Source organism: Cottoperca gobio, chromosome 13 (assembly GCF_900634415.1).
Source record: "Cottoperca gobio chromosome 13, fCotGob3.1, whole genome shotgun sequence".
Lineage (NCBI taxonomy): Eukaryota > Metazoa > Chordata > Actinopteri > Perciformes > Bovichtidae > Cottoperca > Cottoperca gobio.
The window spans coordinates 21195642-21209041 of NC_041367.1; the positions used below are offsets into that span (position 1 = coordinate 21195642).

At 37.9% G+C, this 13400-nt stretch overlaps 1 protein-coding gene across 1 annotated transcript; it reads left to right on the forward strand.

Annotated features, from left to right (window-relative positions):
* The first annotated feature begins 3773 nt into the window (after positions 1-3773).
* dcun1d5 (DCN1, defective in cullin neddylation 1, domain containing 5 (S. cerevisiae)) lies at positions 3774-12412 on the forward strand. Its single transcript, XM_029447012.1, has 10 exons — positions 3774-4041; positions 5358-5429; positions 6068-6110; positions 6230-6329; positions 6502-6667; positions 7841-7932; positions 8627-8735; positions 9127-9231; positions 10016-10118; positions 12017-12412. The coding sequence occupies exons 4-10, from the start codon at positions 6262-6264 to the stop codon at positions 12070-12072; spliced, it is 699 nt and encodes a 232-aa protein (XP_029302872.1). The 5' UTR covers positions 3774-4041; positions 5358-5429; positions 6068-6110; positions 6230-6261; the 3' UTR covers positions 12073-12412.
* The last annotated feature ends 988 nt before the right edge of the window (positions 12413-13400 follow it).

Below are 13400 nucleotides of genomic sequence, written 5' to 3' on the forward strand. Positions count from 1 at the left end.
TATTTTACTTACCTTTTTATTAGACATCCTGTATTTTAAGCCATGTTAAACATCAGTTGAATGTGTTATATTTTCTCTAATCAATATCAGTATTAGCTGGTGAGGCTGAAACCTTTCCTTAACTTTTTTTCAATCATGTGATCAGAGACATCTGGTTTCACTTCAGTCGAGGTTAAAGAAATAGTTCGGATTGTTTGAAATTGGGTTGAATGTCCCTTTTCGACCGCAGGAACAATGAACCTTTTGAGGAAGTCATTGCGTTTCAACCGCAGGGACCAGGGTCCTAATTAAGGACTTGGAGGTGGGGCTCGCAGTGCCGAACCGTCCGAATGGTGGAGTGCTCGTGTTTCACAGGACGGCATCAACCAGCATTTAAAAAAATCTTCATCTGTCAGCCGCTGGTGGGTGCTTTGAGGCCGTCCCAGTCGTCAGTCAGCCAGATTTTGAGCCAGGCTAACAGCTGTTAATATGTCACTTTATTTTATTTGAAATATGTTTTCAGGCGAGAAAGTAACCATTTCGATAGTAGTAATAATAATAATAATAATAATAATAATAATAATAATAATAATAATAATAATAATAATAATAATAATAATAAGCTTTATTTGTATAGCACATACAAGAATTGCAGCCCAAAGTGCTTCACAGCAAAAACATAAATTAGTACAAGATTAGACAGAATAAGAGCATTTACAGAACAATCATCACAGTGATGATGTAAATGAGTCTGAAGTAGCATTAAAAATAGCAGAATTAAAATAGCAGAATTAAAATAGTATAAAATAACATTAGATATCATGCCTAGTTTCCGTATCTGTGCCGTACTTAACGACCCTCCTGCCGGGAAACCACATTCATCACACCATTCTTGTAAATGTTTTAAACTATCAGGGCCATATTTTGACAGCATGGGCCCCTGTGGCCTTTCAACTGGTCTACTCCCTTCGGTTAAAGCCAGTTTTTCTCCAATACACACTTATCAGAGAAACTTTCTCTTTTTCCCGTGGTAACACAGTCTATTTGATCTCAGGTTTTTCAAAAATACACACTCTGAGATTTATCTCAGTTACCTTTACACATTCAATGTTAAACCAGGTATAGCAAAAATTAATTAAATCATTTAAATTAGTTTAAAGTGGCATAGAGTAGCAGCATTAAAAAATAATAATAATAATTCACCATTAAAAGGATAAGATACAAATATATGTTTATAGTTTACTTTTGAAGATATTGAGCGATTTTAATAAACCAGTAGTGGATGATCGTAATGTTCTTGGGGGCACATAGTTGATTAGAGAGTTGGCAGTGTAACTTGGTGCGGTTCCGTTTAGGGCTTTGTATACAAGAAGGAGGACCTTAGAGTCAATTCTAAAAGTTACTGGAAGCCAGTGTAGAGCAGCTAACGCTGCACTGATGTGGTCTCTCCTCTTGGTTCCGGTCAGCAGCCTCGCTGCAGCGTTTTGGATGAGCTGAAGTCTCTCCGTTGTTTTTTTTGGAAGGCCAGTAAAGAGTGTATCACAGTAATCGAGTTGGCTTGAGATATAAGCAGGGATTAGTTTTTCAGCATCCTTTTGATTTATAAATTGTCTGATTTGAGCTATATTTCTAAGGTGGAAGAATTATGTTTTTGTCACCTTGTTTATGTGGAATTTAAAGCTTAGATCTGAGTCTATGATAACACCAAGACTTGTAACTTCAGGTTTAATCCAAGGAGTAAATTTCCCCATGTTATTCAGCATCATCTCTCTGTTTGTTACAGGACCTACTAGTAGGATTTCAGTTTTGTTCTTATTTAATTTTAAGAAATTATTGCTCATCCATTTATTTATTGCTAACAGACAGGTGGTGATGGAGTTAATAGCTGGAGTATCATTTGGTTCAGCAGAGATGTACAGCTGTGTGTCATCTGCGTAGCTATGGAAGCACACATTGTGTTCTCTAATGATGTCCCCCAGTGGTAGCATGTACAGGGAGAACAGTAATGGACCAAGGCAGCTCCCTTGTGGAACTCCAAAGTGGGCATCATGCTTCTCTGACACATGATCTCCAAGCCTGACAAAATAATAGTAATAGTAGTGGCGTGCAATATAGCCAATGCTTTTTCATGCGTAGGCAGACTCATTTTGCCTAATTTCGACAACAATGGGCTGAAGGAAGTTTTAGTTCCTTGAAATTTTAGTTTTTGTTTTTGTAATTTTACCTCGCAGAGCATGGAAGTTGCTGTTCTACTGCCCCCTCGATCAGTTAGCTTGTTTGTGTAATTGTATGACTTTGGTTAGTCCGGATTCACCAGCTTCAGTTCCCCGCCGTCATTGCTTTGCTTTTGTGCTGGTACTCCTCTGTGTTTCTCCAAACTGGGGGCTTATCGACCGCCATCCACTGGCGGTAATACACTGACCACGGCTAAGTACCTTAAACAAACAACCCAACTTCAAAACATCTGAACTATCACTCTAAATTAGTTAAAAGGTTTTTTTTTAGCTGGGGGAGTGGAATGGGATTGTCATTGTTACTGTGTTTTTCTCATTGGATAGCCTGTACCTGCCCATCAGCCCAGCCTGCACAGGTGGGAAGATTTACCTGTAGCCTTGCATAATGACAAAACTTGAACTAAACAAAATCAGTCACAGCCTAAACCAGCTGAATGTTTGCCACTGCATTAGGAAATACATAAAATGTTGTGTCGTTGGAGAGTGGTTCAACTACTTTCATGTGCGCCGACTTTTTAAAGTTAAATAATTGATTTCCTGGCCAAATAAAACTATAAAAACTGTAAAGAAACAAGTCACAGATTTTGTGATTTGTTTCAAAGAGACTTTCTTTGTCTATTTGCGTATATTTCTCCTAAGCACACCAAACGTTAGCAAAAGATAATGCTTCATTTGCATATTTAAACATAACATTTCAGAAAACTTGTAATACAAAAAATGATTGTCTTGATGTAAGTAATCAACTGGGGAATTTCATGGTTAGGATTCCTTCATTGTTCAATGATCAGGAGTTATGTTTTTACCGGTAGCTATATGCAGGGTCTTAAAAATAAACGGCCCAGTAATTAAAACCGATAAAAAAAATGACTGAATAAAGCAGTTCCACGCTAAAACTCAGTGTTTCTCCAACGTAGTTCGGTGGACATAAGATGGTGGGTCTACGAGCTAACCGCTAACGTTATCTCAACTTGTTTCTTTATTACCGATTTCTCAAGGTTGGAAAATTGTTGAAAACATTTGACATAATATCAGTTCACAACTCAACAACATATATAGGTCTAGTCTTGATCAATTTTCTTTCTACCGAACTACAGCCGCCAGCCTTAGTAAGTAAGTAATAATGTGGAGCGAGCCGATCATCAAACCTGACAGGGTGAGCAGAAAAAAGGCCCCTTGCTCATCCCTGTAGCCTACCTCTCAAAAACATTTTTGTGCATCTTTTTAAACTGATTTATTTTTGTAATTTGTTGAGCTATGCATCCAACCATTCCACAAATTCACCCCACAAATTGAAATACATTCTTTATACTTCAGATTGATTACCTGCACAATGTTTTTTATTTTTTATAAAAATGTCCTCTTAGGTTATAACATAACGCAACTCTTTGTCTCTCTTGAGTAGACAGTCATGTCACATTAATTGGGTTTCATGGGTCAGTGAGTGGACCGAGTCCACTAAACAACATGTGAGTGCTAAAAATAACGGGTTGTTCCTTTAAAAAGAGGCTTGTTTCACCTTTTTCGGTCCGGGATGTTGGACGTTATATTTAGCCGTTTTCCTCACGTGGAGCACTATAGGATAAAATAACACAAACTTTACTTAAGTAAGGTATCAAATATTGTTTCCTAAATCTCTTTGTAAAGACGTGTCACTGCAAATACTTTATTCGACACGGGAACGTCTATTTGGCATTTACATCCCCAATAAAGCAGCGATGGTTTCGTCCACTGCCCCGGAAACGCCGGCGACAGCATCAGAAACGATCAGAAACCCCGGTGTGTAGCAGAAGCAGGTGGAACTGATTTGTCAGCCAAAGTGTAAAAAAAGGTAAGTGTTTGGAAGTATTAAAATGACCTAATCTATGTTCATTATTCAAATTAATAATGTTCTTGTACTTCGTTTTAAATGGAGGATTTGATGAGCCTTTGACGCGTGTGTTGACAAATTGGCTAACGTTAGCAGTGTAGCGTCGCTAGCTATCAAACAAAAGAAGTGTCCTCCCAGCAAAAACTGAGACTTTTAGAATAATTTAAAACCAACAATGTGTGTTTGATGTGCAGTTAAAGTTTCTGTAGCTTTTAATCGTAAACCAGATACGAGATCTGGTCCCGATTTGTATGATCAACCTCGCTAACCCTGTTAAGCTAGCGTCAACGGAATAGTCCAAAGCCGTTTTATTTAAAAAACGTTTTATCAGTTAAAAATACAACATTGGAGATCAACAGTCATTCTTCAAATTAAACATATGCATAGGTAAATGAGCAAATGACTGGATTAACGTACAATGCAATAATATACAGTCACATAAAACACGTCAGGGTTCAACATAAATAAATATATAGTAACTTTAGTGAAAACATTAAATTGGGAGCCCAGTCTTACCGTTTTATAATTTGTTTCTTGCTCAAGCTATTATTTTTTAAATCTACTAAATCCATGCATTTCTTGTAAATATTAAAGTGAGGTTTTACATTAGTGAATTTACATTTATGAATACAAAACCAGTAGCGTAAGAAGTACTCAGATCCGTTACTTAAGTGCTGTGGTCTATAAATACTCCATAACACTTAAAAGTCCTGCATTACAGAGGTGTTATCTCCAAAAGTGAAAGTGCTAATTTTGCAGAATAGCTCCTTTTCAAAGTGTTTTATAATTTCAGATTATTCTATAATTCTGTTTATCAAAATAAACAAACATAAATGACAAGGAAAATGCTCTCAAATATAGAGATTTCCTGCTTTTCTCTGTTTTATATCCTATTAAACTGAACTTCTTTGGGTTTTGGACTGACAAAACAAGACATCACCTTGGATTTGGAAAGACTCAGATGAACCATAATCTTGAAAATAATCTTCAGATTAATTGATAGTTAAAATAATTTTTAGTTGCAGCCCTAAGATCTTCTAACAAGATCTTGGCCTTTTATTCTGACAGTGTTTTTGTTCTAAAATACACTTTAACAGTGATTTGTGGAACCAATTCACAATGTCTACTTTGTGTTTAATGAGATGCTGTCAATCCCTTGTGACCACAATTTTCCTCTAGGTTTTAGTAATTGAAAATTGAAAATAAGAAATCTGCAATGTCTAGCATGTATGTTGGACATTCTGAGTGCTCATGAAATCTTGCTTGTACTGACTCAGGCGTCCACTCGAAGGAACAATCAGCGCCATCTGGCAATCATCGGTACAGCATCAGTAACGCTGGACAAGCTTGTAAGTAGTCATGTTTATTTTTAATTGTAGCTCCAGTCCAACAATTTTAGAGTGGTAATGCAGTTGTACTCTTAAAGGCCCCCAATTTGGAGAAATAGACAGGAGTACCAGCACAGGGGCTAAGAAAGTTACTGCTGTGGAGGTTGGCTTCAGCCAGACTTATTTTAGCCACCTCAAAAAAAGTGTACGCTATATTTACAATATTTTCACTGCTTTACCTTATCAGACAGCCCTTTCCAACAGGGAACTGAAGCAGTTATCAATGCTCTCTTCAAAGCCACTAGACTCAATTGACAAACGGTCATTTTACCTACTGCTTTACGTCACTGAACTGGCAACAGCTGTGGATGGAGTCATTGTGTTTTCAGGTTGTCTGTCCGTACCATTCTCGTGATATTTCAGGAACAGCTTGAGGGAATTCTGTCAAATATTTGCAAAAACATCCACTTAAGGATGAACTGATTTCGGTGGTCAAAGGTCACTGTGACCTCCAAAAAACTAATTTTTGGCATATGTACCTCGTACAACATAGCTTTTAAAAAATCTGAACTATTCATGTAATCTCTGACTGTATCAAGGATCATCAAAGTGTTGTGCAGGAACCTTTTTACCTGAGATTTTGATTTCTTTTATTCTAGAATCTCTTCGATTTGAATGGCCAAGGCAGCCAGAAGTACACAGGTATGACCTTCATCCTGCACATTTCTATCTTTAAATAGATGATTATTGACTTGTATTACAGATGCTTCATCTCATTACCACCTGACAAAATGTTTATTTTTCATTTTTCACATGTGTAGCCCAGCTAGTGAAGCCCATTAAAGGTTCAGTGATGCCTGTGAAGAAAAAGAGGAAGCTTCCTGATGCAGTTGATAATGAGCGCAAGTGTAAAATTACAAGGTAAACGGATGCAAAGTTTTTGTGTGCATATATATAATTAGTTGATTTTCTTTCTGAAAAAAAAAAAAAAAAAGATAAGCAGTGCATCCTGCGCTTTTGTTACAGTAGGTTCTGAGTTCTGAAGAAAATGGATATATTTATTTAAAACCTAAAGCTTGTGTCTATGTTGTAGTTTCACCAGACCTCAGATTCGTGGTGCGAGGCCGATCAGCGCTGAGAAGCTGTTCTCCAATAAGAAGTGCCTGGCATGGTTCCACGGGTACGCCGGCCCCGACAAGGTGGTCGGTCCGGAGGCCATGGAGAAGTTCTGTGAAGACATTGGTGTGGAACCAGAGAATGTGAGTCCTCCCCAGCTGCTTATCCCTCACCTGGGCCGACTCTATTAAGCGTCTTAATGGTCAGGCGAGCTGAGACTTAGCCTAGGTTTAAAACGACTCCTACCTAAGAGGACCTGAGAGCAGTGGTGGAAGAAGTACTCGGATACTTTACTTGGATAAAAGTACTAATACCACACTGAAAATACTCCACTGCAACTAACAGTCCGGCATTATAAACCTTACTAAAGTAATGAAAATAGTAATGAAAAGAATGTCCCCTGTGACTGTTATACTATTATATATTATATCATTAGATTATTATTATTACTTGTGCATTAATGTAGAAGCAGGATTTTACTCTTGTAGTTTGTTGAGGTAGAGCTAATTTTTTACTTTTTTGTAAAGAACTGCAACGACTGATTATTTTTATGCATTATTTTCTCGGTTGTTTAATTTATAGAAATTCTGAAAATAGTGAGAAATGCCTATCAACTAAATGTGTCTGCTGTACTTGTATACGCTGTTGGGTAATTTACTTTATAAGGAAATATCACATTTAAGGAATTCTTAGCATGTTTTTAATACAAAAATCTTAATTTGTAAAATATCTAAAGCTGTCAGAAAACTGTAGTCGAGTAACAAATACTTTTGCCTCTGAAATGTAGCGAAGCAGAAACGTCAAATGTTGAAGTACTCGACTAGAGTCTTAAGTACGGAGCAGCTGTACACATTTTTATTCTTCCACTGCTCAGTTATTTATGAAGCCTCAGTTCATACACTGATGTTCAGAAAGGAGGAACCTTCTAGTGTAGGAGCGAGTGAGGTGAGGCTGTTTCACGACAATCAGCTGCAAAGGAGAAAATATGATCACATGTTGTAGTTTTTCTGACAGTCGCATTTTGGAGTTATTAGATTAAGCTAAACATTTTGATGAAGAAAATGGCAAGATTGTTGATGGTTTTACGATTAACTTGGATAATAACTTAAAGTTAAATATTTTTGAAACTTGTTTTGTCCTCAACTCTCCTTCATTTCCTCTGCCTTGAAAAGATTGTGATCTTTTTACGACCTAGGAAAACTGTCTTTAGGTGACAGTACACAGTGTGGCGATGGAGGGAATGAAGGTCCTGTGCACATGCACCAGCGTTGATCTAAATGTTAGCAAGGATTCAACTCATTGCCTCTTTCTTGCAGATTATCATGTTAGTTTTAGCCTGGCATCTAGAAGCAGCAAGTATGGGGTTCTTCACAAAAGAGGAGTGGCTCAGGGGAATGACGTTATTACAGTAAGAAACTTCAGTTTACCTTTCAATTATATGTTGCTTAACCCTTGTGCCTCATTAGGGACATCTTTGGGTTTTTCATGTTTTGATAATTATCCTTGTGTTACCATATTGTATACATTTTGGCAAGGGTGTGAGTTTTCAGCTTCTATAAAAATAAGTCTATAATAAACTAGGTATCCAAAATACAGACACTCAGACCCTTAAGGACAAAAGTGTCCCCATTTAAAATCACACTTTTTGATCCCACAGTCATTACAGCATGAAGTCATGCATTCTATTATAATCAGGCTTTCAATCTTGAGCCCTGGATTCAAAATTGAACCATATGGAGTCATTTTCTCACGTTTTTCCTACGGAGCAAATGCATGCCCTTTTCCCTGCTTTCCTGCACACACAAAAACATCAAGATCAATTGTGTTGCTAATCTCAGAATGAAAAATAAAATCCCCCTAGCATTTACTATACAGAAATTAATCAAATTGTGTGTTTTTCATTAAAACAGTGGCATTATGTAGGCACAATTGTGGATGTGGACATATTTGTCCTCCTAAGGACATCAGAGCAACTTTCTAAAGTGAGGTACAGGGGTTGAAATGAATGTTATTTCTACTTTATCTACACCTCCGTGTAGTTGTCAGTAGATCTGTAAGACAAACCGTTGACTAACTGTTTACGTTGTTTCACCTACTTGCAGGTGTGACTGCACAGAGAGGTTACAGAGCAAACTGGATTATCTGCGCAGTGAGCTCAACGACTCTGTAGTCTTCAAAAACATCTACAGATACGCCTTTGACTTCGCCAGAGTGAGTGTGCTGTTTTTTTTGTTTGTGGTTTTCTTGTTTGTTTAAAGAATAACTTGACACCGCCTAAAGAAATCTTGTTTGAACCCCAAGCAGTTTCACACTGTTATATACTCTGACTGCTGCTTCGTTTGAACTGCTATATATAAGTAGAGACAACTCAAACTTTTATTTTGGGCAGTTTAACACATTTATAATGCCATAAAGAAAAAGGAAAATGCAACTTAAATTTCTTTTGATGGTTAATTTTACAAAATTTGGAATTTGATAATCTAACGATATTTTCTGTTTCTGGCATAAATGGTGTAATTTTGGTTATTATTTTATAAAGACCTGCCAGCAGGTTGTGTGTCGTAACCTGAAACAATTCTGTCTGCATTTGTCTTGTCGTCAGGATAAGGACCAGAGGAGTTTGGACATGGAGACGGCTAAATCCATGCTGGCCTTACTGCTGGCGACAACATGGCCTCTCTTCCCAGTCTTCAATCAGTTTCTGGAGGTAAATCCATTTACTCACTCGTTTGGATCGGCCAGAAAAAAAAGATAAGTTTTGAAAGTAAGGCTGTAACAGATGTCGTCATTTTTAGTCTTTTACATTCAAAGCTTCTATTGAAGGCTTTTGCATGAAGCTTTGAATGTCTGTCGTCATATTTTCTGAAAATATATAAAGCAAACATTTTTTTGGTGTGGTTGTATAAATATCATTTGTGGTGCTGTTAGGTTGTTGCTAGACCAACCAGTTAATACCGGCGTGTGCCTCCTTTTGTGTGCGGCAAGCGGGGGAACAAAAGGTTTTTTTGAATGCAGTGAAAAAGTTGTTTTTGAAACGCTAAATTCATGGAAGGGTGAAGCATGGGCCAATGAAGAACCTAACCCTAATTTTGGAGCGCATCTGAATCATTGGACAGACGCACACATTATTTTTCACTGATTGAAACAGCCATGGCTCCGCCAGAGGGCACTTCTAGTGTTTATCTGCAACTCTGCAGAATGTGTGTGTGTGTGTGTGTGTGTGTGTGTGTGTGTGTGTGTGTGTGTTTCAATTTGACTGACAAAGAATTGTGATGCATGAGACTGATCGGCCAGTCACTGCTCATGGCTGATTACTTGACAATCGGCCTGGTATCGACCGGCGCGTCTCTACTGTGCAGCATTTTAATGTTATGAATGAAGCATCAAACTCTTCGGTACTGTGCTAACGGCTTGAACAAGAACAGTAGATTGTTAACATCAGTAGTTTTTCTATGCAAACTAACTCTGGAACTCTGGTTCATGTCTTACAGCAGTCCAAGTACAAGGGGATGAATAAGGACCAGTGGTATAACGTTCTGGAGTTCAGCAGGACCATCGACACAGACCTCAGTAACTACGATGAAGATGGAGCTTGTGAGTAGTTACTCGCGAACAACTTGGATTTTACAGTCACTCCAGAGCGGATACACCAGCGTTTAATAGTTTGGAATCAGCTGTTATATTTTATATTGATTTTATTCTCTCCCCCAATAATGGCTATTTTAACAGCTATAAAACATTTATAATTCAGTCACCAAATGTAGTATCGACAGGAGGGCATACTGTTGGAACTTTGAATTTAGTTTTCCAGTCCAGAAAAGCGTAAGTGACCTGCAATCAATGTTGAACCACAGCGGTGCAGTTGAGCTCTAAATATTTTGGGAACTTGTTTTTCTTACAAACCTGTTGCTACTGTTTGGCTGTTTTCACTGGTGGTTGCAGAGAGGAAATCTTTCTTGGTTCAGCAGAGCACGAGTTCACTGGGACTAGGACACTGCATGATGCAACACAGCTAATATGATAGCTTCCTCCATTTAGACTCTCTGGTTCTCTCCATTCCCTCAAAGGTCAGCACTGCCGCAACGATTTATGGATTTCACTAGGGCTGCAGCTATCGACTGTTTTCGTAATCAGATAAGAGATTTTTGCTTTATTAACCCTCTGAACCCAAAGCAGTTTCACAGCGGGTTTTTGCTCCTCAAAACATTATCCAAAATGTTCAAACCTAGAGAAATCTGTCATATTAATCCAGGTAACTGTTTCATTTAGTAGACTGTGATGGCAACGCTTCCCCTTTGCACATGCGTCAGCGTTGTGGTTGTCTGCCAGAGGTCATAAATGGACTTTTTACCCAGTTTTTTAAGCCACATTTTTACTTTTCACTTGTTAGATCTTGGTAATTTATTATTATACATTTAAACCGGGTAAAGGATTTTAGTCATTGTACGTCTGGATGTTGAGTTACCTGAGAAACGAGCTGAGAAAATGTTAGCCTTTAGCTTGTAGCCCCTCCATCCTGGATCTTATGTTATCAGTGCTAATAAAGCAAGCTAAGCAAACATTAGTGGCAACTTGCAGTTTGTGGGTTGATGCCATTCGTAACAGAGATTTGGTGCAAAAAAAGAAGAAGAACATCTCAAGAAATTATAAAAATAGTTTTTAAAAAGATCCCTCTTAATTTAAACACCAAGACCTTGAGGAACACCATAGAAAAATTGATGCCGCGAATTGCATTTTTTTGCGATTCGATAGCGAGCACTTCTGTTCTGCAAACTAAGAAATAGAAAAGCACTCTGATTGGCTGTTCAGCTTAAACTAATCCGTGCACGAGAAGAGAAACGAACAACTGAAGTGAAGAGGACACACTGAGACTCTTCGTCTTCATCTGATCATAATACACGGCTATTTTCACGACGACATGGCCACCTTTGAATAAAGTGTTCAGCCACAGTGGTGTGAAAATGGTTGGCAAACACTATTTTGTTTTAATGTGTGTATCTGAATATTGGCTTGTATATTTACAGTCGTAGGTCTTACGGTTCCCTTCTCTAATGACTAATAAAAGACACGGGCAGCAGCAGTCGACTCTGTCGCCGCTAGTTCTTTGATGTCTGTTTGGGCCTTAGCATCATCACACTTGAAAACAATTGGGCTCATGAGTCTCAGCTTTCCTGTCATAACCAATTCATGCAATTCCAAGACTGTTTATGGACTCCGATATGCAGAAATCATGTTAACAATAGGTGAAAAATAACACATTTATACTGCATGCACAGCAACGACATGGTTTAGTGTTCCAAACGGCAAGGGATTTGAAAAAGTGGGCATGTCTGTAAAGGGGATGTTTTGCTCTTTAAATGAAAGTTACTGTTTTTATACTTATTAGGATCAGAGTGTTCATGCTCTCTGCTACATGATTTCTCCGATTGAACAGCCATCCAAAAAATTCAGAATCTATATTAATATTATTGTCTTTGTCGTTTTGTCTGCAGGGCCAGTGCTGCTAGACGAGTTTGTGGAATGGCAGAAAGCCTGGTCAGCATCGTAGCAGACAACGTCACAACACCAAAAAGGAGAACGAGGGAGAGAAAACAAAAACCACATTGTTAAAGGAAAAGATCTCACCAACACTTTAACAGACTTTAACAATACACACACACATATGGACTGCAGAATCACCCCTCTGTGGGCACAGGCCTTTCTCTCGCTGACTCGACTTTTTATAGTGTTAATTTGGTGAAAAGAAAATGTTCTTTGAAATAAGAATAGAAACACAAAAAATGAACTGAGAAGAGTTGTGGAATTTGTTTTCTTGTTAACAATTCTTTTCCATTTTGTGTCTTGTTTATAGATGTTTTCACAGTAATAAAAAGGAAATGGAAGTATGACGAGCTGCTTATTAATAATTGGTACAACCTTTTAGGTTTCATTCACCAAACACTTTATATGTCCACGTTTCACAGTATTTTGCAGCGGTGTGGAGTCGAGTTGTATGATTGGAACCCAAGTCACAAATTTAATTCCTTTGACTCGACAAAATCAAGAAAGACCTTTTGACTTGAAAATACTTGACACCTTCCCCCAAGCCCACAGATTAAGAAACAATGTTATTTAAATAGTGTGCAACGATTCAGAACATTTCCTCAATCAACTGACTTTAACACTATTCATTCCCAGCAAGTCGACACTTAATTCCCCAGATCCACTTTAACCCGAACCCTACCCTTTTTTATATAAGATAAATTGAAGACCTTTCTTGTCTTATAGAAAATGTCTTACAAAATTTGGAAGAGAAGGGTAGACATGTTTCTACTAAGAGATGAGTTGAATACAACAAGACGGGACAAATCGTACAAAATTCATTCTGTTGTGGTACTGGGTTTATGTTCAGTCGCACTTGTTTTAACATAAAAATACAAACTTTAATAAGCAATAATGATTTCTGTAAATGTCAAATTTAACTGTGGTTACAATGAAATATTTGGTGAAGTGCGTATTATGTAATACTCAGTGGCTGCTGGATTGAATCGGCGTCACTAAAACAAATTCACCGACGCTATATCACCAAACGTAAGTCGGTGAAAATGAAGTCGAGGTGAATCGTATGGTAGATCTCTGGATTTTTAATTCCTTTCTAAGGTTGACGTACATTCCAGAATTGTCGAATCAAATTTATTTATACAGCCCAATATCACAAATTATACATTTGTCTCAGTGTGCTTTACAGACTGTACAGGTTACGACAGCCCTCTGTCCTCAGACCCTCGCATCGCACAAGTGAAAACTTCGTAAAAGAAACCCCAAAATTAAAGGGGGAAAAATGGAAGAAACCTCAGGGAGAGCAACTGAGGAGGGATCCCTCTCCCAGGACGGACA